The sequence below is a fragment of the Ostrea edulis genome, chromosome 9 (assembly GCF_947568905.1).
Source record: "Ostrea edulis chromosome 9, xbOstEdul1.1, whole genome shotgun sequence".
In the NCBI taxonomy this organism is placed as follows: Eukaryota; Metazoa; Mollusca; class Bivalvia; order Ostreida; family Ostreidae; genus Ostrea; species Ostrea edulis.
The window spans coordinates 72,441,717-72,467,703 of NC_079172.1; the positions used below are offsets into that span (position 1 = coordinate 72,441,717).

Consider the following 25,987-nt stretch of genomic DNA (forward strand, 5'->3'; position numbering starts at 1 on the left):
GCATCTGATTTTATGTATATATAGACATATTGTAAAAATGTTCCACTCTAAAGGTTTAATTTCTTTAATATTTAAGACTTAAAAAAAACTTTTGCAGATCTATACAGTGGTGTAACATTGTCTTACTTTCTGATCAATACATATAGATAAGAAAACTATGTATATTTCAATAAATATGGAAAATTTTCAACCATTGAATTTCCATTTATGAGTAGTAACTTGTACATAGTACTTCTTAACCAACTTTGATACTGTATAACTATAACTAGCTGCTTGCATGCATTGCAGAGCACAACCGTAGTAATAATTCACATTTGCTGATGAATTGCTTTAGCATAAAGAGTAAAATTAGTACGTTAAGTTTTAAATTTATGAAAATGCATATTAGGCTTTTCACAGATATTTCTTAAGATATATAGAAAATATGTATATATTCATATAATTGTATAAATCCTGCTAATCTAGCTTCTTCCTAAGTGAAGTGTATGGCACGCCATATTTATACAATGTATCTACCGGGTATTCCTTTAAGGATTTCATATATAATTTATGAAATATCTTCTATTTCTGATAAAATATCTAATAAATCTTATAAGATATATATCTCATATAATATATAGTTTATAAAATATTTAAGATATACATTATAAATTATGCAAGATATCTCCTAAGCTTTATAAGATATCTTGTATATCAAATGATATAATGTTTAACAGATATCTTATAAAACATAAAATATCTTAAATGTTTTATAAGATTTCTCACAAGCTTTATAAGTTATCTTACATATCTTATAAGATATCTCATAAACAATTTAAAAAAAAAATATAGCTCAAACTTTGATATATCTTATAATATACATGCAAGATATCTTATATGTTTTATGATATATATCTTATAAAAGTAAATTCATATGATACATTATAAAGTTAACAAGATGTCTTATAAAATTTCGTTTTTGAGATATCTTATAACATATCTTATTAAGTTTGAGATATCTTAAAAGACATAAGATATATGTTTTAGAAGATAACTTATAAAATATATAACATATTTTATCATCTTTTATCAGATATTCAATTATAAAGGATACAATTAATATATTTCATAAACTTAAGAAGATATCTTGTAAGTTTAATAAGATATCTTATAAAATTTATGAGATATCTTTAAAGGGGAATAAATCTAAAAATAGCATGCTATAGAAGTGTAGTAATAGAATCTAACAATAACATCAATTTCATTTTTTCTGTGACGTTGATGATTAACTTATAATGTGATATATTATTTTGTGCAGTTTATATGAGTCGCAATTATACTTTTAGGGAGGAATCGCACAATTTGTTCACCAATTCTATTTTCAATGCAAAATATTCTCTTTTTGTAACCAATGCTGAAGATAACTTAATTTGTTAAAAATCCTTGACAAGAGAAGAAAAAAATTGTTGTGTCCTGTGCCCACTCTACAAAATCCTAAATCGGGGAGGGGAAACTTTTCTCCTAAGTTCGAAAAAATTCATGATTTCTTAATTCGGAGGGGGGAGGGGGTGTTAAAAACTCACTACCAAAGATAAATTTTTTATACAAATTCTCCATGAATACATTCATATATGTTTGCAGTTCTGTCTTTACCCTAAATACCACTATAAATGAAGAATGGAAGAAAGCAGTCTCCCCAATTTCTTTATTTGCATATGTTATAAACAATGGAATTATTACCGTTGCCCCCCCCCCCCCCCCCCCCCCAACAAAAGAAGAACCCCCCCCCCCCCCTCATGACACGACAATAAGACTAAATATCAGTTAAACTACAATCTAAATCTTTAAATGACTTTAACTTCCTGAGCTTTTCAATATTTCACAATCATCCCTGGTATGACAGTACTTAATTGAATTTTCTAATTTGCATTGATGATACATGTCTATTACAGTATATAGAAAATGACTATAACTTTGGCAGATTTATTTCCGGTTTCCTTCACTGCGGAATTTGACCTCACCTCTAACCTTTTAATGGGTAAAAAAAAAACCACGTGGTGTAAATTTAAATAACAATAACGTTAGTAGGGGAATCAGTTTTCGTGAAGTTACTTTTGCTGTTTCACGGGTAAAGCGTGTGCCGATCCATGTCTGGGGCGTTGGAGCAGACGGTATTCGGAGCAGACAGGGCGTGTTATATAACAGATATACACATACCCATGACCGTTTCTTCACAGTCCAGTCAGCTATGTTAAATAGTACTCTCTCTCTCTCAAATTTTATGAAGATTAGAATTTGCTGATGCAAGGTTTTCCTTTCCCTGCTTTGATATAAATTTATGTTATCCATGTTTTGTTTTTTAAATATTTGTACAAATACATTGTATAGAATTAAATTCCTGAAAAACAATTAATATGTGATTGATACTGACAGGGATAATCAGTTTTCGTGAAGTTACCTTTGCCGTTTTACGGATAAAGCGTATATATATATGCACTTGTATATGGTCATCTTCCGACATTGGTATATGGTAATCTACCCTTATATTGAATGTGTGGTTCAATAAAGGTAACATGAGAAGTTTTTGTAAAATGTGTTTTACAAGCGATGCATGCACATGTATATGGCAATTTAATGATTTATTTATAGTATTGCTGAACAAACGATCTGTTTTCAGTTTATGATCAGTATAATTATATATATATATATATATATATATATATATATATATATATATATTTATTTATTTTTTTTACGTTAACGGGAGATAACTCGCGTTTGTTGATGGCATTAATCATCTACAGGTGAGACAGCGGGACCGTGGGGGAGCGCGGGATATGCAGGGTTACCTGAGATATACCGCGGTAGCTATATCCCGCGGTGGGGAGCGCGGAAAATACGGGATCCGCGCTGGCCGTACTGACTACTCCAACAGGCCTCATCATTAAATATTGTATAGCTAAAGAAAGACTCAAGATTTAATATTATTCTAATATCCCCTGAATGCAAATTACAAGCTACGCTAAATTAATAAAATCTCTATTTTTATCAATGCATGTATTCATGTAGTAAAACGACGGAAGCGCAGACCCGGGTAATCGCTGTTTCGTCGCCAAATCTTTAAAAGGTGAGTCTTGTCGTTGAACGGAATTATATTTGAACTTCAAAGGTGTTTCTCCGAGAACGAGGTCTTGCTGGCGAGTGAATGCCTACCAGGTATACTCAAGTACGCAACTGCCTACACATCATTTGCGAAAGAAAGAAAGAAAGAGAAAGGTCTTTGTCGATTATAAATATTTGTACCTCAAAAATAAATGCAGTACATACTCCCGGTTTATAGTTTAATAGTCCTTTTTGAATTTCAAATCATTAACATAATGTCTAATATCACTTAATTAAATGCACATGTATAAGATGGATTAGGATATTTTTTTATCAGTTGAATCTACCATATATACCAGTCGAAAACAACGAATAAAATTCATAAAACGAATATAAAGTCTTTCCAAGTACACACGGCGAGTTGTCATGATAAAACACTTTAGAGAAATAATTGAATTGTGAATTCTTTTGGGTTTGGAAATTGACAAGAAACCCTGTTTTTCTGCGCACAAAAATAGTTGATTTCATTGGTAAAACCCAGGAGCTTCCGGAGTACTCCGTCTCTGGCCCCTGGGCATTGAACTAGATCGTCTGGGAGTCGCAAGGCGATTCTAAACCTTTGCCATACTTTGTGTACACTTTATTTTCGTTCTGGCTACGCGCCTGTCTTGAAGGACATTGCCAGCAGATGGGTGAATGAAAAGCAGAGAGGCATATAGTATACCAGGACGGAACAGATAAAAATAATTAACTATATTAATAACCGATTAATGAGATAAGATATTTTTTAAAAGTGGCTAAATTAGTGGTAGTTGAGCTTCCTGAAACATACACACATACAGGTTGCGGTGTCTGGAGCGGTCGTGAGTTCGAGCCTCGCTCCATCTTCGCTAGCCAAGGGTGACGCTCCATGACACCGTGGAGCGTCACATGTGGCTAGCGAAGATGGCCTCGCTCGTGTCAAGGTCGCGTCAAACCCAAGACCTAAGCAGGAGTAATGGCTGCTCCTTCGCCAAACGTTCGGCATTCAGAAGTGAGAATCTTTCGGATATGACCTTCAAAACAAAGTTCCCATGTCGCGACAGGCGTTGGCATGTTAAAGAACCCTCAATGCTACGGCCCTGAACGATAAGCATACTAGGTCTATTTGTAGTATTTCGCTAATCTCGGCTGAAATTCAGCTTGGTTGAAAATTCAGACTGACGTCGTCAGGGAATCTCGGAGCAGTCCTTCATAATTCATGTCTGGAAATTTACTTTCAGCTTCCGCCGGTTTTAGCAATTAACGTGCATTTATGTGACACTGCTGTTCGCTTCAAATAAGTTAATTGACGATTGAATGCTACGATGTCTATTATCCCCTCTTCTCTTCAAATTCTGCATTGATTGGATCATGCGAGAAACCACCAAAAACCAAGCGGACGGGAATCAGTTGGACTTTTAGAGAAATGCTGGAATTTAGACCTAAATTTTACAGATGAAAGGTGAAGATAACGAACAGGGATCAATCTCATAACCCCTATAAGTAATACAAAATAGATAGCTGGGTAAACACGGAACCCCTGGATATACCAGAGGTGTGATCAGGTGGCTAGGAGGATCAGGTGGCTAGGAGAAGTAAGCATCCCCTGTCGACCGGTCAGACCCGCCGTGAGCCCTATATCTTGATCAGGTAAACGGAGTTATCTGTAGTCAACATCAGTGTGCCAAGAACGGCTAAGCAATCGGTATGAAACACGCCAGACAGCATTCGACCCAATGACAGGTTGTATTGGCAAACTGGATCGTTATAACGACTATAGAATTTGCGAAACGCGAAATGATATAGCACTGCTATACCACCGACACTGGAACATACAAGAAAAAACCAACCAGATTGTAATAATAGCAAGTAAAATTGGCCTGAAAATCATTAACACCAAAACTAAGATCATGAAGGTCAATACTAAATCAAATGAACCAATCATCCTAAATGGTACAAGAATTGAAGAAGTCACAGACGTTGTATACCTAGGAAGTAAGATCACCACAGATGGGGACTCGAAGTTAGTACTTCGTTACTGGCTTGAAAATACTGATGTATATTTAATTGCAGTGATAAAATTTAGAAATTCATTTCAAAATTAAGGATTATCTCCCTCATGCATAGCTCTTATCCTTAGACGAATTTGACTCCTTTTTTGGCACTCTGTTTTTCCCTATGATGGCTCTAGCAAGTTTATTGTAATTTCGGATTTCAAACATTTCGGTTGAGCATCACTGAAGAGACATTATTTGTCGAAATGCGCATCTGGAGCATCAAAATTGGTACCGTATAAGTTTTACATGTACTAGCTCGGATTTCTAAAGCCACAGGAGCGTATGGTGCACTGCGAAACCTGTGGAGGTCAACAAAGATTAACGCAAACACCAGAATTAGGATTTTAAGAGTAATGTGCTTGGGGTCCTCCTGTGTGGTGCTGAAACTTGGAAAGTAACAAAAATCATCTCAAACAAGCTAGATGCCTTCCAGACCCGTTGTCTTCGCAGAATACTATGCATCTTCTGGCCAAATACCATATTAAATGAAGAGCTGTACAGAAGGACAAACACTACTCCTCTATCACAAGAAGTAAGAAAGAGAAAATGGATGTGGATAGAGCACATATGTAGAGGGCACCCGACCTTCATCCCAAGGGTTGTATTGCGATGGACAACACCAAGTAAGAGAAAGAGAGGAAGACCAAAAGAGATCTGGAACAGATCGGTGGAGAAAGAAATGAAAGAGGACTACTGGACATGGGGTCAGGTCCAGAGATAGACACAAGACAAACCAGTATGGAAGTCTCTGATGACGGCCTTATGTGCTGACAAGCACGAAGAGGATAACGTCTGGGTTGCGTTTACCGTGTGATGGATTGCGTGTCTGGTAAAGGCTGGGTTGCGTTTGCCATCCGATGGATTATGTGTCTGGTAAAGGCAGGGTTGCGTTTACTGTGTGATGGATTGTGTGTCTGGTAAAGTCTGGGTTGCGTTTGCCGTGTGATGGATTGTGTGTCTGGCAAAGGCTGGGTTGCGTTTGCCATCCGATGGATTATGTGTCTGGTAAAGGCAGGGTTGCGTTTACTGTGTGATGGATTGTGTGTCTGGTAAAGTCTGGGTTGCGTTTGCCGTGTGATGGATTGTGTGTCTGGCAAAGGCTGGGTTTACGTTTGCTATGACCTATCATGCTGTGTCTGAACAAGACTCAAACAGAATTTTATAAATTAAGTGCCTCCAAATCCTGCTTAAGGTAGCTCATTACACTAAAAATTTATTTAATGGCTCGTTAAAACACCTCTTATGGAGTATGATTTCACCATCGAAAGAGTGATATAAGCTTTTAATTGTTTTTTATGAATTTTTGTGATTTTTCCCGGAATGATAAAAAAAAGGTGTTCTGTTTGCAAATAAGAGATTCTAGAGTCCAAATATTGCTGTGATTTGATGCATAATATGAATATCTAAGAAAACATGCCTAAACGACTCAGATAGATATTAATTTTTTAGATAAAAAATATTTATGAAAATTGAAAACGTTGTTTGCTAATATTTTTTGAATCTACGGATAAAATCTCAACAAAATCAAACCAACCCCCCAACCCCCCCCAAAAAAAACCCAGGTCAGTTAGAACAAAGATATATCAGAGAAATACATTTTAAAAAGAAATTGAAATGAAATGGTCAAAATTCAGAAATGTTACGAATTTTCTAATTTGAACCAAGCCCGATCGGAAATTAAATAAGTAGCCATAGAGAACATACAAATGTAGTAATCAGAAAACTACATTCCTTTGATGTAAAAGGGTTTACAAATTTAAATGTCTTTATAAAGGAAACTAAGTTTTTGATGAACAGTGCATACAATAGCAACAATATGATTATTTTAGTGATTTCTACCAGTTTTGATCTGGATCGGTAGAACATTTCGTTTCAATTTCTTTTTATGATATATTTCTCAGATATAATCTTTTTTCTAACTGGCATGTTTTTTGAAGATTTTATTCGTAGATTTAAAAAATATTAACAAATAACTTTTTCAATTTTCATAAATATTTTTTCTAAAAAAAAAAAAAAAAAAAAAAAAAAAAAGAATTAGAACGTTTTATATCTGAATCTTTTAGGCATGTTTTATTAGATATTCATATCATGCACCAAATAACAGCGAAATTTGGACTCAAGAATCTCTTATTTGTAAACAAAACACCTTTTTAATCATTCCGGGAAAATCACAAAAAAAATCATATAAAATTATTGAGAACTTGCACCACTCTTTTGATGGTGATATACATGTACGTCATAAGAGGTGTTTTAACGAGTCATTAGATAACACTTTAGTGTGATGAGCCACCTTAATTAAATCCCCTTTTGTAAATTATGTACTTTCCAATCATTTGAACATGATTTCTAAAAGAATTTTTGCGTGCATTGTTCTGCATGTTTTCAACTTCTGTAGGTTCGATGATTACCGAGGAAATAGAATATTTAACGCCACGCCGCTTTGAGTATTCTATCTACAAACACAATTTAGTATTCTGTTGTCTTCTATTATCAAAAATTGGTGTGTTTTGTTTCGTGAAAATTTAAAGTAAATAATATTGCATCATTGTCAATGACAATCTTCTCCTCTACAGGTGTGATAGCCATTCACATATTCAAAGGAATTGCATAATAATTAAGCAAAGAATTTCTGATATTTTTGTGCAGAGTATTGTTGAACAAATCAACTCCTCACCAAGATGTAAAATTTATATGTACATTTATGACTATTTTTCATTGCAATTTTACTTGATGAAGGCTATACCACATGTTTATAAAAAACATATTAGTAGAATTAGAATGTCTTCGCATAATCTTGCCATTGAGAGTGGACGTCATTTTAATGTAGCAAGAAATAACCGATATTGTAAACTTTGTAATTTAGATATTGAGGATGAATTTCATTTCATTTTAAAATGCCCTTACTTTATTGAATTACGCAGGAAATATATCAAGAAGTATTATTGGAAAAACCCATCTGTTTTTAAACTTATACAATTATTAAGTGTAAAAAATTTCAAAGAGTTGTGTAATTTGGGGAAATATCTTTACTGTGCCTTTAATTTACGTAATGATTTACTTATGTAGCATTCTCTGTCTATAAATTCACATCAGTATTGTGTAACATACCATATAATGTCATGCCATACTATACAATTGTTAACTTGTTTATTATTTTTGTAAACATGTATGCCATAAGACGTATGTCTTCAGCAATAAAGAATAATGTGTGTATAATGTGACATTTTCTATACATTCTTTATCAAAGTGCATGCCACCACGGGGGACATTGATTCGGTAAGTTATTTTATGACTTTCTGTCTTTACCTAGAAGTAAATCCTTAGCTATTTGAAGGACAAAATTTGTCATTTATTGAAATATGTAATTTATATATGACAGAATGAAGTACAATAAGAAATCGAAAAAAGGCGAAGATAACGATTTAACAGAGTGGATTTCATAAATCTTATCGATACTGTGTGAGTAAACAAGGCCCTCTGGACACACCAGAGGTGGGGTCGGGGGTCTAGGAGTAGGCATCCCGTTGACCGGTCACACCCTCCGTGAGCCCGCTATTTTGAGCAAAAATATTTTACAATTCAAGAAATTTTTAAAAAAGATTTTTCTTTCCATTTATGATCAGTTTGCACCGAAACACAGTACAATAAAATGCCCTGGTTTTATACCCGAGTTTTACCACATTTGAACAAGCAGGGCACGCTAGTTTAAAACTAAAATGTTTGCAATATATGATGCAAGTTGCCTTGAATTCAATCCGGCACCTATCATTGTTTTTCAAGGTGTGTCTGTGGGAGGGGGTCTTAGAAACGGAGAGAGAGAGAGAGAGAGAGAGAGAGAGAGAGAGAGAGAGCATAGAAATAGTATAAGCTCGATAGGCGGTTCAACTGAGTGCAGTTTTGAGTGCGGGCCGATAGGCGGTTCAACTGAGTGCAGTTTTGAGTGTGGGCCGATAGGCGGTTCAACTGAGTGTAGTTTTGAGTGCGGGCCGATAGGCGGTTCAACTGAGTGCAGTTTTGAGTGTAGTTTGGAGTGCGGGGTTTTATAGAGGGGTCAAGCAGTTGGCCAGGTGGCCACCTGGCGCGGTCAAGCTGGGCAGGTGAGGAGAGGTGGCGATGTGTAGCAGGCGAGGTGTGGGGGGATAGTGTGTGAGCGTTTTGTATTCCTGGTGTATTCCTTTATGTTAAATTTTCAAATAAAAAGAATTAAAGAACAATGGTTGAAAGTTTACACATTTATTCAATGAACAAATTTACACATCGTGTAACAGCTGACAGAAAATAGATAGGCGTCAGGTTTCGTTTTCATTTCTCGGAAACGCGGCTATTTCTGAAAATCGCTATGACTTTGTTTTGTGAACAATGAGCTCAGCTATTCGGTAGTTCTATAAAACTGAATTCGGTTAACATGCAGAGTTTCATCATATGTTCACTATATTGTGTGGTTTGAGTCAGATCTTTCTGCAGGAGAGGTCATTACTGCCCGTGAAGGACTGCAAAATTTAGGCCTATGCAAACTATGTAAACTTTCAACCATTGTTCTTTAATTCTTTTTATTTGAAAATTTAACATAAAGGAATACACCAGGAATACAAAACGCTCACACGCTATCCCCCCACACCTCGCCTGCTACACATCGCCACCTCTCCTCACCTGCCCAGCTTGACCGCGCCAACCCCGCTTGACCGCGCCAGGTGGCCCCGGCCACCTGGCCAACTGCTTGACCCCTCTATAAAACCCCGCACTCCAAACTACACTCAAAACTGCACTCAGTTGAAACGCCTATCGGCCCGCACTCAAAACTGCACTCAGTTGAACCGCCTATCGGCCCGCACTCAAAACTGCACTCAGTTGAACCGCCTATCGGCCCGCACTCAAAACTGCACTCAGTTGAACCGCCTATCGAGCTGCCTTATACTACTCATAGCTCCTTCAGTACACGGATCAGGCTTGTATTGCAGCTATTGCTAGGTACTTCTATACCAATTAGGGGAGGAGAACCAGCCAATAAATCGAACTTTGCATGTATAGAATATGTAAAAATAACCGGAAAAGTGAGGGTAAGCCCCCCTCCCAGCCCCCCTCCCTTCCCCTCCTAGAGTTGCTATCTACATGTACCTGACAGTGAAGGAAATGTTCCTTTTAAAATATCAAACAAAGCTGCACAGATGCCCCACAGTCCCCAATCCTATTACATCATATTGCGTAGAATAATGAAATTTTCAACGATGTTGAAATAAGCTGATAACAGGCGTTCAAATATTTAAAGTCCGGGGTTACGCTGGCATCAGAGATCGGTCTGGCGTTACAACATGACGGACAACATTCTTCTTGTTCTGGTGGGAATATTTATGATCTTTGTCGAACCTGCTTATGGTATGTAGAACTTTAAATTACATTTCTATGCTCGTATAAGAATAATGGTCAGGACAAAGAAAACCCGCTCTTCTGAACATTTTGTTAATTTCCGAAAGATACAAAGAATATCAGGGGGAAATTTAGCTGCAATAATGTAGCCCTCTCTGATTTTTTTTTTTTTTTTTTTTTTTTTTTTTTAGGGAGAGGGCTACAACTCCTTAGGATCTCCGTAATGATATAAAATGCGGGAGTGATTCACTCCCGCAACATTTGCGCTCATTCTATACATTTCCTGACTTTCTTTACGTAAATAAAATGATATTCTATGTTTCTTAGTCAATATATAAATTTACTACCTGCAACTTAAGATTTGTGAGGCTCTATTCTACCGTTTTCAGCAATTTCGATAAATTCCAATTTCTCGATTCATATTTGTGCGCCATGTTTGATGTACTGAAGTTTCAACTTCCGATTGTCAAGTCATTTGCATATGCCATATAAGGTAGTATTTACATCAATGGACAAGTATGGAGGCGAAAGCTATTTCGTCGGTATTGAAAAGGTTTGAATTTAATATCAAGTTAAAAACCGAACAGCAGAGTGTAAATTCTTTCTGCAACAATATGATTTTCCTTTTCTTGTCGAAGTGGCTCGAGTAACTACATTTTCGCGCTGATTGTCAATGTTTAGGTTTTTCATTAGATCCACCTACGAGATCTCGCGATAACAAGAATGGCGGAGCAGACGAAGAATTTTGCATGCTGTACATTATATTTAATGATAAACACCTTTATTAGACATGCCCGAGCACAAAGTTGGTACTCCTTTTGTTGTAAACAACATTTGGGACTAATACACAAAGTTTATTATCGGTTATTCATAAAATTATTTTGCACCATTACGGAGATCCTATGCAATTGTAGCCCTATCCCGAAAACGTCAGAATAAAAAAAAAATTGGATAGGGCTACATTATTGCAGCTAGGGGAAATTGTATCCCAACGTCTTATCTGAAATTGATTTAACGGGCTTGATCTTGGTCAAGATGCAACGTAATTCATGCGGCGGTAGAATTGCGAAATTTAGTTTTACCTCATTCAAGATCAAAAGCCGTTGAAGGATTTTTTTTAATTGGAAAGGGGGGGGGGTACTCTTATTTTAAACTTTATTTATGAAGTTTATATGGTGGAAAGGGAATACTAGCGAACAAACTTATTCTTATATCTTCATAGATTTTTTTTAATACAATTTATGTTTTTGGTTTGTTTTTGTTTTTGGGTTTTTATTTCATTTTATTTATTCAATTATTCATTTTTGGATTTTTATTTTATTTTTTTTTTTTTTTATGTTTTTTATTGGCTTTGGTTTCATAGCAATAAAGCACCTTCAAACAGTGCATATATTTTCTTGACAATCCAAATTGTACTTTTCCGACTGAGAAATGTTGATCACGCGTGGATCTAGAATTTCTCTCTGCGGGATCGAGTCTACCCCATTCCCGTTATTGTCTATTTTTGAATAATAGACCATTTATAAGAAACCAATTTCAAATTTAACCCATACATGTATATCTTTACATGCTAATATTGACATGTGTCAATTAACGTCATGAGCCCAGTTTCTCATAATAAAGCAATGTAATCTTTAACTTAAAAGTTTTAATCACAAGACAAGGATGTCCGCACACTTCCCGCTCATTCCATGTTTGTATATACCACATTTATGTTATTCTGTTTCTGATGAGCCGTTTGGCTCAAGGATAATAAAGAACTTGAACTTGAACCCTTACCTGTATGACACAGGTGTGTACACAATTCATAGAATCCGAGGTCAATTTATCACACCTGTATAAAATCTAAATGAAGGTCCTAGCCTCAATGTATAGATAATTAGAAGGTGTGAGAACTGAAAAAACATTGTCTTTTGTTGAGTGCTAAACCAATTACAATATCATAGACTATAACTGAACAGTGAAAATCAAGGGGGACCAGACATGCCTGGGTACACGTGTCTACAATGATTTTATGAACGTCTTTATCATATTTCAAAACTTATTTCGCTATATCTAAATTTATTTCAATTTAGATATTTCATAATTTTTTTATTCCTAGACATCATTTATTATAGGCATTTAAACATCTGTGTTAGCCGGTTGTGTTGTGGAAAAAATATAACCGAAAAGCGAGTAGGAAGCGTCCACACTTCCCGGTTACAGTAATCGGACAATACCGCCACGGATCTGATAATGTATTCGAAGGAATTAAGTATAAATCTGATCGGTACGAGCAGAGTGTGTCGCAATCTACTTATTTATATAGAGCGATAACGTGTTTACTGCCAGAAATGTAAACATAGTTTATCATATGGTTGTACATGATGAAATGAACGGAATACAGAGAATATCTTTGTCGTTACAGTCGGTCCAGGTAAATGGTTACCGGCGTTCCATAGGCGTAGCTTGGGTTCGAATATTACCGAGGCTGGGGGTGCAGCCCCCCAGAAGCTATCGACATTTTAACAACGTAAAAGGTGTTGGTTTTTTTTACCGAGGCAGCTGCCTCGGTTGCCTCAATGGAAGCTACGCCACTGCGTTCTAGATGCGTTTTCCTGGCGTGCACTTCAATGTTCCCAGTTATTATGTATCTACATTGTATGTGAATTTATGTATTGTAAGTATTTCGTTTTATCCTTCCATCCTTATAGATGAGCTGCCACACGTTAGCAACATATATCTTATATTTGACATGCATGCACGTGCAAACATGTCCCCCCACCCACCCACCCACCCCCTAAAAAAACCAACAACAACAAAATCATTAAAAAAAAATTATCCACACTTTTGACTAAATTGTTCAAATGCTTTGAATGTATTTACTAATTTTTAGCCGAGTTGCAACGAAGTTGAACTCGGCTATTGGTTTGGTGATGCGGGCAGGTTGGCGGGCGGGCGTCAACAATTGATTTCCGGATGATAACTCGAAAAGTTTACAATCTAATCAAATGAAACTTTGATATATTGTTGGGTACCAGGTAAGGAAGACCCCTATTGATTTTGGAGAAAAATGGTCAAAGGTCAAGGTCACAGTGACCGAAAATAGAATGAAAATTTAAGAAAAATTTGGTTTCCGGATGATAACTCTGAAAGTTTAAAACTGAAATTAGTTCTTCACAATTATGAATATGCCACATCATTCCTGACTTTACAATGTATCCCATGCAACCCTGGGTGCATATATTGATTTTTTTAATAGTTTTATTGTCCTATGGAGCATATACATAACATTATACAACAACATTTCATTATGATTTCATGTGTTTCTCATACGCAATGAATTGTTATCGGAGATGTGCACTGCTCGCGTCAAACTACAATGTAGAAAATCAGTCAGGTGTGAAAACGTATCTGGGGACAGGCTCTGAGAGAAATATGGCGGGCTTACTCGTTAGGTCTTACAGCTGTGTAAGATGCCAGTAGAGCTCCACTGCCATGTAAAGTCAAAGGTCGACTTCAGTTCGTGCCAGAGTACGTACATGTACCTATAGTTAGTAAGGAAAATACCTATTCACATGTATGATACTCCAGCCAATCACATCCAGCTTTTGAAAACTGGCGCATGCGCAGTATTATTACAGGACCGCCATATTGTTACTACACTAACCCTCGTAGAAGACAGGATTGGTGTTGGATAGAGTTCAAATGTCACAATGCGTCATAAGAGTTGAAACTCTCTCCGCTCGATTGTAACTCGGGTAGTACTCAAACAACGAGTACAAAATGAATTTGCCCAAGTGACGTGGTAGAGCGGAGCCAAGTTAACTCGGCTATCACCTAGATGAGTAAAAAAAAACAACCAAGGATTTAAATTTAAAACGATTACTCTAGATTGAGTTATCATTACCTGAATTTGAACAATTGAAAAGCGCAAGTGAAAATATATTTACCTCTGTTAGATAATTTGATCATTGATAGAAAACACATTTATAATATCTAATCAAATCATTAGGTCATAGAAAACGCATTTAGTATCTAATCAGATGTAAAATTGCATTATTTGAAATTATCCAGAAAAAGTACTTGAAAATGTGGTGCTATGATGTAATTAATGACAACATGCAATTTTAGGAAGGTGTGCTTGAAAGAAAATCCTTTAGGGTAGCCTTTCGGGTGATTTAATTGGCTATTGTTATCTTATAAAATTGACCACACTCGGTAATGCATAGAGGGTATCCAAGGGGGATCTAGAATCATGTGGGTTTTTTTTTATCAGCCTGTTCTAACAGAAAAGTAGGTAAAATCATCCTTATTCAAACCCCAAGGTTACTCTACCCTACTAGTCCATAATTGAGTCTGCATTTCTTAAATTTGTGCCTCATTGAGTCTGCATTTCTTAAATTTGTGCCTCATTGAGTCTGCATTTCTTAAATTTGTGCCTCATTGAGTCTGCATTTCTTAAATTTGTGCATCATTGAGTCGGCATTTCTTAAATTTGTGCATTATTGAGTCTGCATTTCTTAAATTTATGCATCATTGAGTCTGCATTTCTTAAATTTGTGCCTCATTGAGTCTGCATTTCTTAAATTTGTGCCTCATTGAGTCTGCATTTCTTAAATTTGTGCCTCATTGAGTCTGCATTTCTTAAATTTGTACCTCATTAAGTCTGCATTTCTTAAATTTGTGCATCATTGAGTCGGCATTTCTTAAATTTGTGCATTATTGAGTCTGCATTTCTTAAATTTATGCATCATTGAGTCTGCATTTCTTAAATTTGTGCCTCATTGAGTCTGCATTTCTTAAATTTGTGCCTCATTGAGTCTGCATTTCTTAAATTTGTGCCTCATTGAGTCTGCATTTCTTAAATTTGTACCTCATTAAGTCTGCATTTCTTAAATTTGTGCATAATTGAGTCTGCATTTCTTAAATTTGTGCCTCATTGAGTCTGCATTTCTTAAATTTGTGCCTCATTGAGTCTGCATTTCTTAAATTTGTGCCTCATTGAGTCTGCATTTCTTAAATTTGTGCCTCATTGAGTCTGCTTTTCTTAAATTTGTGCATTATTGAGTCTGCATTTCTTTAATTTGTGCCTCATTGAGTCTGCATTTCTTAAATTTGTGCCTCACTGAGTCAGCATTTCTAATGGAAAAACTTTCCCTGGCCACCGCGAAATCAAAGGAATGTACACAAATGTTCTACGTTCATCACCTTTCCATTACACCTTACTAGGTAGTGAGATTTTCAACGATTTTCCTATGTTGAAATAAACTGATAACGGGAACTCTGGTAATTCCGAACGAACGATAACATTATATGACCAGCTACAACATGGCGGACAAAATTCTTCTTGCTCTGGTGGGGATATTAATGATCTTTGTCGAACAGGCTTATGGTATGTAGAACTTTAAAATACATCTCCATGTCTGTAGGAATAATTGGAGTAGGACTGGGGGGAAACCTCACCTCCCCACTTTTCGTCAATTTTCGAAAGAAAACCCCCCCAGTAAAACCCACCACAATATAGACGATCCCTCCCCAGTCTGGAGTTCCCTTAACGAGCTTGATCGTGACCCCAATTTAATATGATTCAGGAATGGAAATGTGAAATTAGTTCGAGGTTTTCAAAAAAAAAATGTGTTTTAATTTGTTTATTATTATCATTGTTTTTATTTCCATAGCAATAACGTATTTTCAACAATTGAAATTGCAAGGTTTTGATCATGCGTAGATTTAGAACTGGTTTCCAAATGAGACCGACCCTTCCCCATTAATCGCTGCTTATATTCAATTTCTAGACAAGTTCAAACTGAAATCACGAATTTTTAAATGATAATGTTGGTATTTGAAAATTAGCAAAATAAGAAGTTCCTAATGTAAAAATATATAAAACAAAACAAGTCTATGTAATTTGAGATGAATCTATTCAGTATTCATAGAAAATCTAAATAGCTCGCTCTACTTGATTCCGGCAATGCCCCACCATTATCGCTACTTTTAAAAAAACAAAACAACTTTCGACTCACGTCTGTAGATATTAACAATATAACATTTTTTCCCGTTTATACCAAAAAATCCAGAGATTTCACTCCTTTTTTTTTTTTATTCATTTGAAAGAATGTGCGTTTAGTATCTTAGAGACAATGAAAGATATTCGTAGAGCGTTATATGTCTTACAGATTCACAACAACAAATCCCCTGAACCTGTCTGGTTTAGTCTTCGGGGATTACGCAGTGCATTTCGAAATCGCCAAGTGTAAGGAGGGCATTCTTGAATGTAGTAATAGCCAGTTGTTATCGACAAATTTAGACATATTTTTCTTCGCATGTCGTGACCTAGCTATTTTACTTAGAAGGGGTATTTTCTAGTCGCTCCTTATCTGTTAGGTTCATGTAGACCTACATGTAATGTTTTCAGCTGAAGGTTTGGATAAAGAGTATAAAGAAAAATATTCAATTTCTATATGTACTTGTGTAAATTTAAAGATTATGGGGAGTGGGTTTGGACTGACAGTAAAAGTCATGGGCATTTTATTGGTCTATTGTTCGAAGGCGTATTCGTTAGTGTGTCAAGATTCTTCGATTGAAGAATGACAATAGACTAGTACTCCATCGATTATACGTATAAAAATGCTGAAATAACCTGGGTCCTCCTAGATAGTTCAAAGGATCCACACAAATTAAAATCACATCCCCCAATCACCAATGCCTCCTGAATTTGTTGACTGTTTCAATCAAAACGTCATTTCCGGAGTGGTCGACTCGATTCTCACCACGGTGTATATATTTTGTATGACTGAGAGAAATAATGTAAAAACAAAAATGCATATCGGGTGTAGCAAACTTCAAAATGGGAAAGAATTGCAAAAAAAATAAATAAAAATAAATAAATAAATAAAATTATAACGCACTATAAAAACAGACGGAAAATATTGATTGATTATTAGGGGTATTCAAAGACGACTTTGACAAATCAAGAACGAAACCAAATCTAAAAGCGCCGGTTTACGGACTTCAACCAATTGAAATTTTTGCTGATTGATCGTATACAATGTAGCTAGATGCGCTTTTTTCCATTATTGATCCGTGGCAACTGACTTACATCGGAACAAGTAGATTTGGGGATGTTAATCGAAAATGGAGTCTTTAAAGGTATATGCACAGTGCCGTATTAAACAATATTTTGTTCGATGTTAAAAACCATCCCAAATTTTTTTCAGTATGATAAGCTATCAAAATTAATATTACATGACAATGTCAACAAAATATATACGGATATTAAAGGAGTACTGGTCTACTCAATGTAAGGAGAAAACGATGATTTTCTAATGCATACTTGTGAAGGAATGACGTGTATGGTACAGGTAGATGTGCGCAAACGCGCGATAAAAATAGAAACATAGAGTGGTAATTTCATGTTAAATATGAAATTTAACCCCCTCCCCTTCCACCTCCATTGATCAAAGTGGATCACTCTACCCTGTTTCCGTATAACTGTCTTTTAATGTGTTACGTAATTGTTGACTTTAGAAAGTTCGTGTGCAACGTCACGTGATCATGAATATTTCGAAATGGATCCGACTCGGAAAATACATAAATAGAAAAATTAGCTTGATTACTTTTTAATCCGAGTGAGTTAAATTGCATAATTTTCATAGAGTGCATAACTTATATAGTTTGATGTAAAACACATTTTGTTAATTCCTGCAACAATATCCAAAGGCATATTTCTGATCCAAACAATATCTTAAAGTACCGCCATATCAATGCTAAGGAATGATTTCTTCTATATAATCTAACTCAGTTTTCAACCCTCGGTGTAATAGTGTTTCAGGAATGAGCCCATCAACACACCCTGGGGCGGGTAGAGATATGGTGTCTCCTTCAGTGATATTCAGCTTACTTTTCATAAATCATATCTCTAGTACATATCAAAATCATAGCCACTGGAGAAAATGTGAATTCATAAAACCCAAGTCCAATTAGAATAAAATTCCATGATCTGCCCTTTGAGTACATTGGTATTATAGAAAAGGTTTCAAGCTTTATTTTGTTCTTGAAGCATCTAGGGAAACTGTTCTATATCTTACAAACACCTTACATCAGATTTGATCCACTTGAAGATTATATTTTCGTTCTTCGTATCGTAACGATCGTTTCAATACATTATTTTGCATTTTGCTTAAATATATTTTTAGGTGAAAATTTTGTTCTTTAAAAAACCATGTCTGTCAGAGTTAAGCTTTACATGACAAAGATCTCTATTTTACACGACATTGTACATTGCAGTAATCTAAACAGCACAGTTGCGTATATCAGTAATGTTAACATTTATAATGTGTAATTATTACGTATACTACAAGCATATTGCTATATTACATGTATCTTGTTATATTACACATACCTTGCTATATTACATGTATCTTACTATATTACACATATCATGTCATATTACATGTATCTTAATATATTACATGTAACTTACTATATTACACATATCTTGTTATATTACACATACCTTGCTATATTACACATACCTTGCTATATTACATGTATCTTACTATATTACACATACCTTGTTATATTACACATACCTTGTTATATTACACATACCTTGCTATATTACATGTATCTTACTATATTACACATATCATGTCATATTACATGTATCTTAATATATTACATGTAACTTACTATATTACACATATCATGTCATATTACATGTATCTTAATATATTACATGTAACTTACTATATTACACATATCATGTCATATTACATGTATCTTAATATATTACATGTAACTTATTATATTACACATATCTTGTTATATTACACATACCTTGCTATATTACATGTATCTTACTATATTACACATACCTTGTTATATTACACATACCTTGTTATATTACACATACCTTGCTATATTACATGTATCTTACTATATTACACATATCATGTCATATTACATGTATCTTAATATATTACATGTATCTTACTATATTACACATATCATGTCATATTACATGTATCTTAATATATTACATGTAACTTACTATATTACACATATCTTGTTATATTACACATATCTTGTTATATTACACATACCTTGCTATATTACATGTATCTTACTATATTACACATATCTTGTTATATTACATGTATCTTAATATATTACATGTAACTTACTATATTACACATTTCCTGTTATATTACACATTATTGCTATATTACATGTATCTTGCTATATTACACATACCTTGTTATATTACACATATCTTGTTATATTACATGTATCTTGTTATATTACATATATCGTGTTATATTACACGTATCTTAATAATTACATGTATCTTGCTATATTACACATTTCTTGTTATATTACATGTATCTTACTTTATTACATATATCTTGTTACATTACACATATCTTGCTACATTACACATATCATGTTATATTACACAGATTTAGCTTTATCACATGTACCTTGCTATATTACATATATCTTACTATTTTACATGTATCTTACTTTATTACATGTATCTTGCTATATTACACATATCTTGTTATATCACACATTTCCTGTTATATTACATGTATCTTGCTATATTACATATATCTTACTATATTACACATAACTTGCTATATTACATGTGCCTTCTATATTACATGTATCTTGTTATATTACACATAACTTGCTATATTACATGTATCTTGTTAATATATTACATGTATCTTGCTATATTACACATTATTGCTATATTACATGTATCTTGCTATATTAAATTTATCTTGCTATATTACATATTTCTTGTTATATTACACATTATTGCTATATTACATGTATCTTGTTATATTACATGTACCTTCCTATATTACAGCTATATTACACATTCCTTGCTATATTACATGTAGCTTGCTATATTACACATTTCTTGCTATACTACATGTAGCTTGCTATATTACACATTTCTTGCTATATTACACATTATTGCTATATTACATTTATCTTGTTATACTACATGTAGCTTGCTATATAACACATATCTTGCTATATTACACATTTCTTGCTATATTACACATTGTTGCTATATTAGACGTATCTTGTTATATTACATGTAGCTTGCTATATTACACATTTCTTGCTATATTATACATGTATTATCTTTTTATATTAAATGCATTGTTATATTACTTGCTATATTACACATATCTTGCAGGTTATTACGGAGTATGTTACTCGGATAGTCAATGTCTAAACTCTGGTTATCACTGCTGCACGGGTACAAGTTACTGCTGTCCGTGGGGGTACATCTGTACCGGTTCCTACTCCTGTATTAGTGTCGGGTAAGTCAATAATGTTATCATACTGAACAGTAGATGTAAATTCCCCTAAAACACGACAGTATTGTGTGAAGTGTTTCGCTAAAGGTTTTCCAAATGTCATGTGCGAATATTCTTGATTGACCAACGACTGAGTCTCATCGCAACCGTTATGGAGAGATATTGGGGACCCAAGTCATCATGTTCTATCATGTATTTCATTGTTTTTAATTCTTCTTTCCATAAAACCATACAGTCGTTGGTATGGAAAATATAATCTACATATGGACTCACCATGTATCAGCCTCCCCCGGCTAATTAATCACTGTCCGAATGAAAAACTAATCGCACGAACAAAGAGCTATGTACTGCATCTGAACGAAAATCTAAATAGCTTGAAAGAAGAAATTGTTTAACAAAAAATCAGTTCATCTGATCGAAAACAATGCGTCTGGGGGGGGGGGGGGTGTTGCTTTCGAACGAAAACTATTTCGTCCAAACGATCCAATTGGTTTTTTGGTATATTTTTTTAATTAAAATCTACATATATAAATATTCTAAAAATACCAGAAGCTTGAAGCCTTCCTGTTATATTGTACATGTACATAATTGATATAATATCAGGTAGTTAAATATGTATAGTTTAAATGCTGTTTAAATTAATAAATATTTAGTAAAATCGATACGTCAAGAACTTTAAGCGGTCTAAAATACATGTACTCCACCTTATGAATTAGTCAGAACCGCATTGTCCAATGAATTACCTCCCTTTAAATTAAAAGAGTGGACAAATAGAGAAGTAAAATCTGCTACGGACTCAATCTTCCCATATCTAAACAATATAGAACCAAGCACAGTTTCTGACGTCACAAACATACCCCCCCCTTAACCGGATAAGCCCCCCCCCCCCCCCCCCCCCAGGTACTTTTCTATCAACTGCCCACTGTCCTGGAGCCAATTTAACCTTTAACCATAATTAGTATTAAACACTTCCTAACATTTAGTAATTAGTATTAAACATTTCCTAACATTTAGTAATTAGTATTAAGCACTTCCTAACATTTAGTAATTGGTATTAAACACTTCCTAACATTTAGTAATTAGTATTAAACACTTCCTAACATTTAGTAATTGGTATTAAACACTTCCTAACATTTAGTAATTGGTATTAAACACTTCCTAACATTTAGTAATTGGTATTAAACACTTCCTAACATTTAGTAATTAGTATTAAGCACTTCCTAACATTTAGTTATTAGTATTCAACACTTCCTAACATTTAGTAATTAGTATTCAACACTTCCTAACATTTAGTAATTGGTATTAAACACTTCCTAACATTTTAGTCATCTGACCACATGATCATCGAAATTATTCACTTACTTATCTAGCAAAACTAAATTTTGGGTCAAAATGACCTTTGTTTATGATACATGCATGCAGCAAAACGCTCCGATCCTCGGTACCTAAAAGGTTTTCTACTTGTCTGAAACTTTTCTCAGAGTTATCGTTCGTATGTACATGTATATGCATATGTGTATACAGTCCAGGGTCAAAATTCCGTTCGCAGATGACAGAATATGCCATGTGCGATGTCCTTAAAATTTCATTTGACATTGTTCGTACTAAAAAATATTCATTCCAAATAATTTTCTTTTCATACTTCTATTTTTTTTACATAACCGATGAAACAATTCATGTTGACGCTTACCAGTAAATGTGACTGACTTTTGACAATATATGAAAGTATGTACTGAAATAAGAGCGATTTAACAAGACCAACAATCTGAAACGACGACAAAGACACACGACTCTGCATTGACATCATCTGTGACTACGCGCAGTAAAACCCCACATTTCTGAATGTAATTACAAGTGTAAGAATTTATCAACTTTGTCAGATATAAAAGGGAGTTCAAGCTGTAGAGAATATATCATATATATTCAACAAAGAAAACCAGTATAACGATAAAAGTGCATTGCCTATGAATATTCATAGACCAGCGGACAAGTGTGTGTATGAATATTCATAGACCAGCGGACAAGGATGTGTATGAATATTCATAGACCAGCGGACAAGGATGTGTATGAATATGCATAGACCAGCGGACACGTATGTGTATGAATATTCATAGACCAACGGACAAGTATGTGTAACTGATCACGCTTGATGATGTGTTTGCTTTTTCTTTAAACAGAACGATTGTCGGTCCAATAGTTGGCGTAGTGATACTAATCATTTGCTGTGTCGTCGGATGTGTATGCTGCCGTAAGTATCACCACTGAATGTTCACGTACGGGGTTTTTTTCAGCTCACCTGAGCTACATATGTAAAAACTCAAGTGGGTTTTTCTGATCGCCTGTTGTCCATCGTCTGTTCGTGTCACCGTCTGTTCGTGTCACCGTCTGTAAATTTTACAGTTTCGACTTCTTCCCCAAAACCACTGGGCCAATTTCAACCAAACTTGGCAAAAACATCCTTGGGTGAAGGGCTTTCAATTTTATTCAAATAAAGGACCATTGCCACTCGAAAGGGGAGATAATCACAAAAATAGGGTAGGGGCATGTAAAAATCTTCTTCTCAAGAACCATTGGTCCAGAGAAGTTTACATTTACAGGAAAGCGTCCTGATAGTGCATATTCAATTTTGTGTGGGGGGGGGGGGAGGATTATGGCACTCCTGTGTAGGTTAGGATCACAAAAGGGATCAAAGTTTTTACATGCTAATATATAGGAAAAAATTTTAAATATGGATCAAAGGTAACTCAGGTGAGCGATGTGGCCCATGGACCTCTTGTTAATGTTACTGTAAAAAATCACCACTGAATGTTTACGTACGGTTTTTAAGTTTACTATAAGTATCATCAATAAATGCGACCGTATGTTTGAATTTTACTCTAATACAATCATCAAATGTTGCCATTACTTTGACCTACGACTGCAAATATAACAGCCTAACGTAACGGTAATTATTGTCGTTTTAAGTAGAGATATTACGATAAATACCACCCACCCCCCAAAGCACGAAGGGTTGAACTCACGAGCAAATGTCGAAGCAACGTATGACAATCGGACTAGAATGCTCAACTATCAAGGCCATTGAGAAAGTCAGTAAGATAAAACTACTTGATATTGATATAAGAGGATTATATATTGTGAATAAAAAAAACTTTCGTAGGTCGCCGACGTCAGCAGACTCCACCAACAGTTGTCTATGGACAACAACCAGCTACGGTGATTCAAAGTCAACAGCAGGCCTACGGACAACCACAGGCCTACGGACAACCGCAAGCATATGGCCAAAGTTACGGACAACCTCCAACGTATGGACAAGGTTACAGTTCACCTGCAGAATTTTCTCAGGGTGCACCTGCTAACAGCCAAACAAAACAATGAGATGTAGATAAAGAACAAAATAAAATTCAAGGTGCACCTGCTAACAGCCAGGCAAAGCAATGAAATGTAGACAAAGAACAAATTAAAATCTTTCTATACATATACCTATGAATCCAAATACAGATGGCATTCTGGAGGGCAGAATTAATCACCAGCAAGAACAATTCTGATACCGTATAGCGGGTTTATTCCGGGGGTCTAAAATTTGCTGACTCAAAGGTATGCTGATAAATTAAGCGGAAAAAATTTTGACGGACAGGGAAGAGTTGTCCCTCTTTCAAATACTGAAGTCGCATTTGGGTGCATATTTGGTGAGTGAAATTTTGGCGGAAAGCTATCTAACCGCTAAAATATGCCAAATTTATAACCCCGCGGAAAAAAAACCCGCTATACGGTATCTTCTGAGATCGTGGCAATCAATTAATATCTCTAGAATCTGATTCTCCATTATCATTTTTATGTTAAGTAAATAATGTATTGCTAGTAACTGTAATTGCAACTGGCTCCGTAACCATGAATCAACAAAATTCATACTTAGATAATATGTTAAAAATAATGTAGAATATCAATCAAGTAATACAGTATGATTTTCACGAGACAAGGATTAAAAAAAAATTGTAGGTCAATTCTCAGTTTATGGTTTTGAAGCTTAGTCATTGAGAGAAAATGGAATGTACATGTATAATATATTTTCCTGAATCTTTTACATAAATGACATCACTCATCGTCATCTAGGGTGGTCCCAACCCACCACTCGCTGTCGTGATCCCTACTCACCACTCGCTGTCAAATTTGTTGTGAAAACTTCGTATGTGATCGGCATGCATAAATCATTTTTAAAAACTCTTTCGATTAAGATAGAAATTTTAAAACAATGTAATTCTTCACTTGAGCAAAACTAAGTACATTGTATATACACCGATTATAAAACCTGCATTTTTACTCAGGGCACAGTTGCCCTCAAGTGAATATAGGACAGTCAAAATTGCGTCTTACACTAAACAATCTGGGTTTGTTTTTTTTTAGTTTTTTTTTTCTATGATTGTTCTTTAGAGTAATTTCAAAGTATTAACATAAACGACAGATGAAACCTTTAAAACAAATCCTTCTTTCCTGTACACGAACGACCAACCCTATACGTCGCAGTCGGACTCGCTGATTGGTTGTTTCTAGTTCATCAATTAGTCTGGCGCATGCCTGACCCAGTAGCGGAAATTGGGTCATGCATGGGCCAGACTAGTTCATCAATTTGCATACATCGGTTTCTTAGCGCGTGATGAGTAGAGACAGAACTGACCGTGGACAGAGGACAAGAGCACTCTGAAATCTCTGCACGTGTACTACAACATTTCTTTATCATACTGTCTTAATATATCACATTGTAAATTTCCTTGCTAATTTTCATACACTACGTAGAGCCTCAGATCTGTGTTATATATGATCAAATAAAACCTTCACATCAGTCTTCTTAAATTTTCATTGATATGTACACAAATATTCATCTATTAGGATGATTATGTAAGAGAGACAAGGATGTGCGCCTACAGCGCTATAAAGCGGGTCAAGCGATCGCTGGAATTGAAGGTCTCTAGTTCGATCTTGTGACAGGGAGTGTCCCGATTGCATGCCTGCCGGTGCAGACATTTATTCCGGGATATTCATGAATATTCATGTACTTATACGGAGAACTGCTCACGTTTTATTTTTAAATCAGGTGCACTTTTAAAGAAGGAGTTGTGTTGCAGTATTAGACATTTTATACATGTA

The 25,987-nt window shown here is 35.0% G+C and overlaps 1 protein-coding gene across 2 annotated transcripts; it reads left to right on the plus strand.

Annotated features, from left to right (window-relative positions):
* Positions 1-10,390: 10,390 nt before the first annotated feature.
* Positions 10,391-25,685, plus strand: LOC125659195 (uncharacterized). Of its 2 annotated transcripts, none has more exons than XM_048890784.2 (4): positions 10,391-10,532; positions 20,722-20,848; positions 23,023-23,093; positions 24,003-25,685. In XM_048890784.2, the coding sequence occupies exons 1-4, from the start codon at positions 10,469-10,471 to the stop codon at positions 24,218-24,220; spliced, it is 480 nt and encodes a 159-aa protein (XP_048746741.2). In that variant the 5' UTR covers positions 10,391-10,468; the 3' UTR covers positions 24,221-25,685. The 2 variants fall into 2 exon arrangements, with proteins under 2 accessions (XP_048746741.2, XP_048746740.2); XM_048890783.2 differs by lacking the exon at positions 10,391-10,532 and adding an exon at positions 15,735-15,897.
* Positions 25,686-25,987: the final 302 nt, after the last annotated feature.

Excerpts from the sequence above, each read along its gene's own strand:
- LOC125659195 (XM_048890783.2), top strand. The coding sequence starts at position 15,819 with ATGACCAGCTACAACATGGCGGACAAAATTCTTCTTGCTCTGGTGGGG. Across the intron at positions 15,898-20,721 it reads CTTTGTCGAACAGGCTTATG|GTTATTACGGAGTATGTTAC; the intron begins GTATGTAGAACT and ends CATATCTTGCAG. Across the intron at positions 23,094-24,002 it reads CGTCGGATGTGTATGCTGCC|GTCGCCGACGTCAGCAGACT; the intron begins GTAAGTATCACC and ends AAACTTTCGTAG.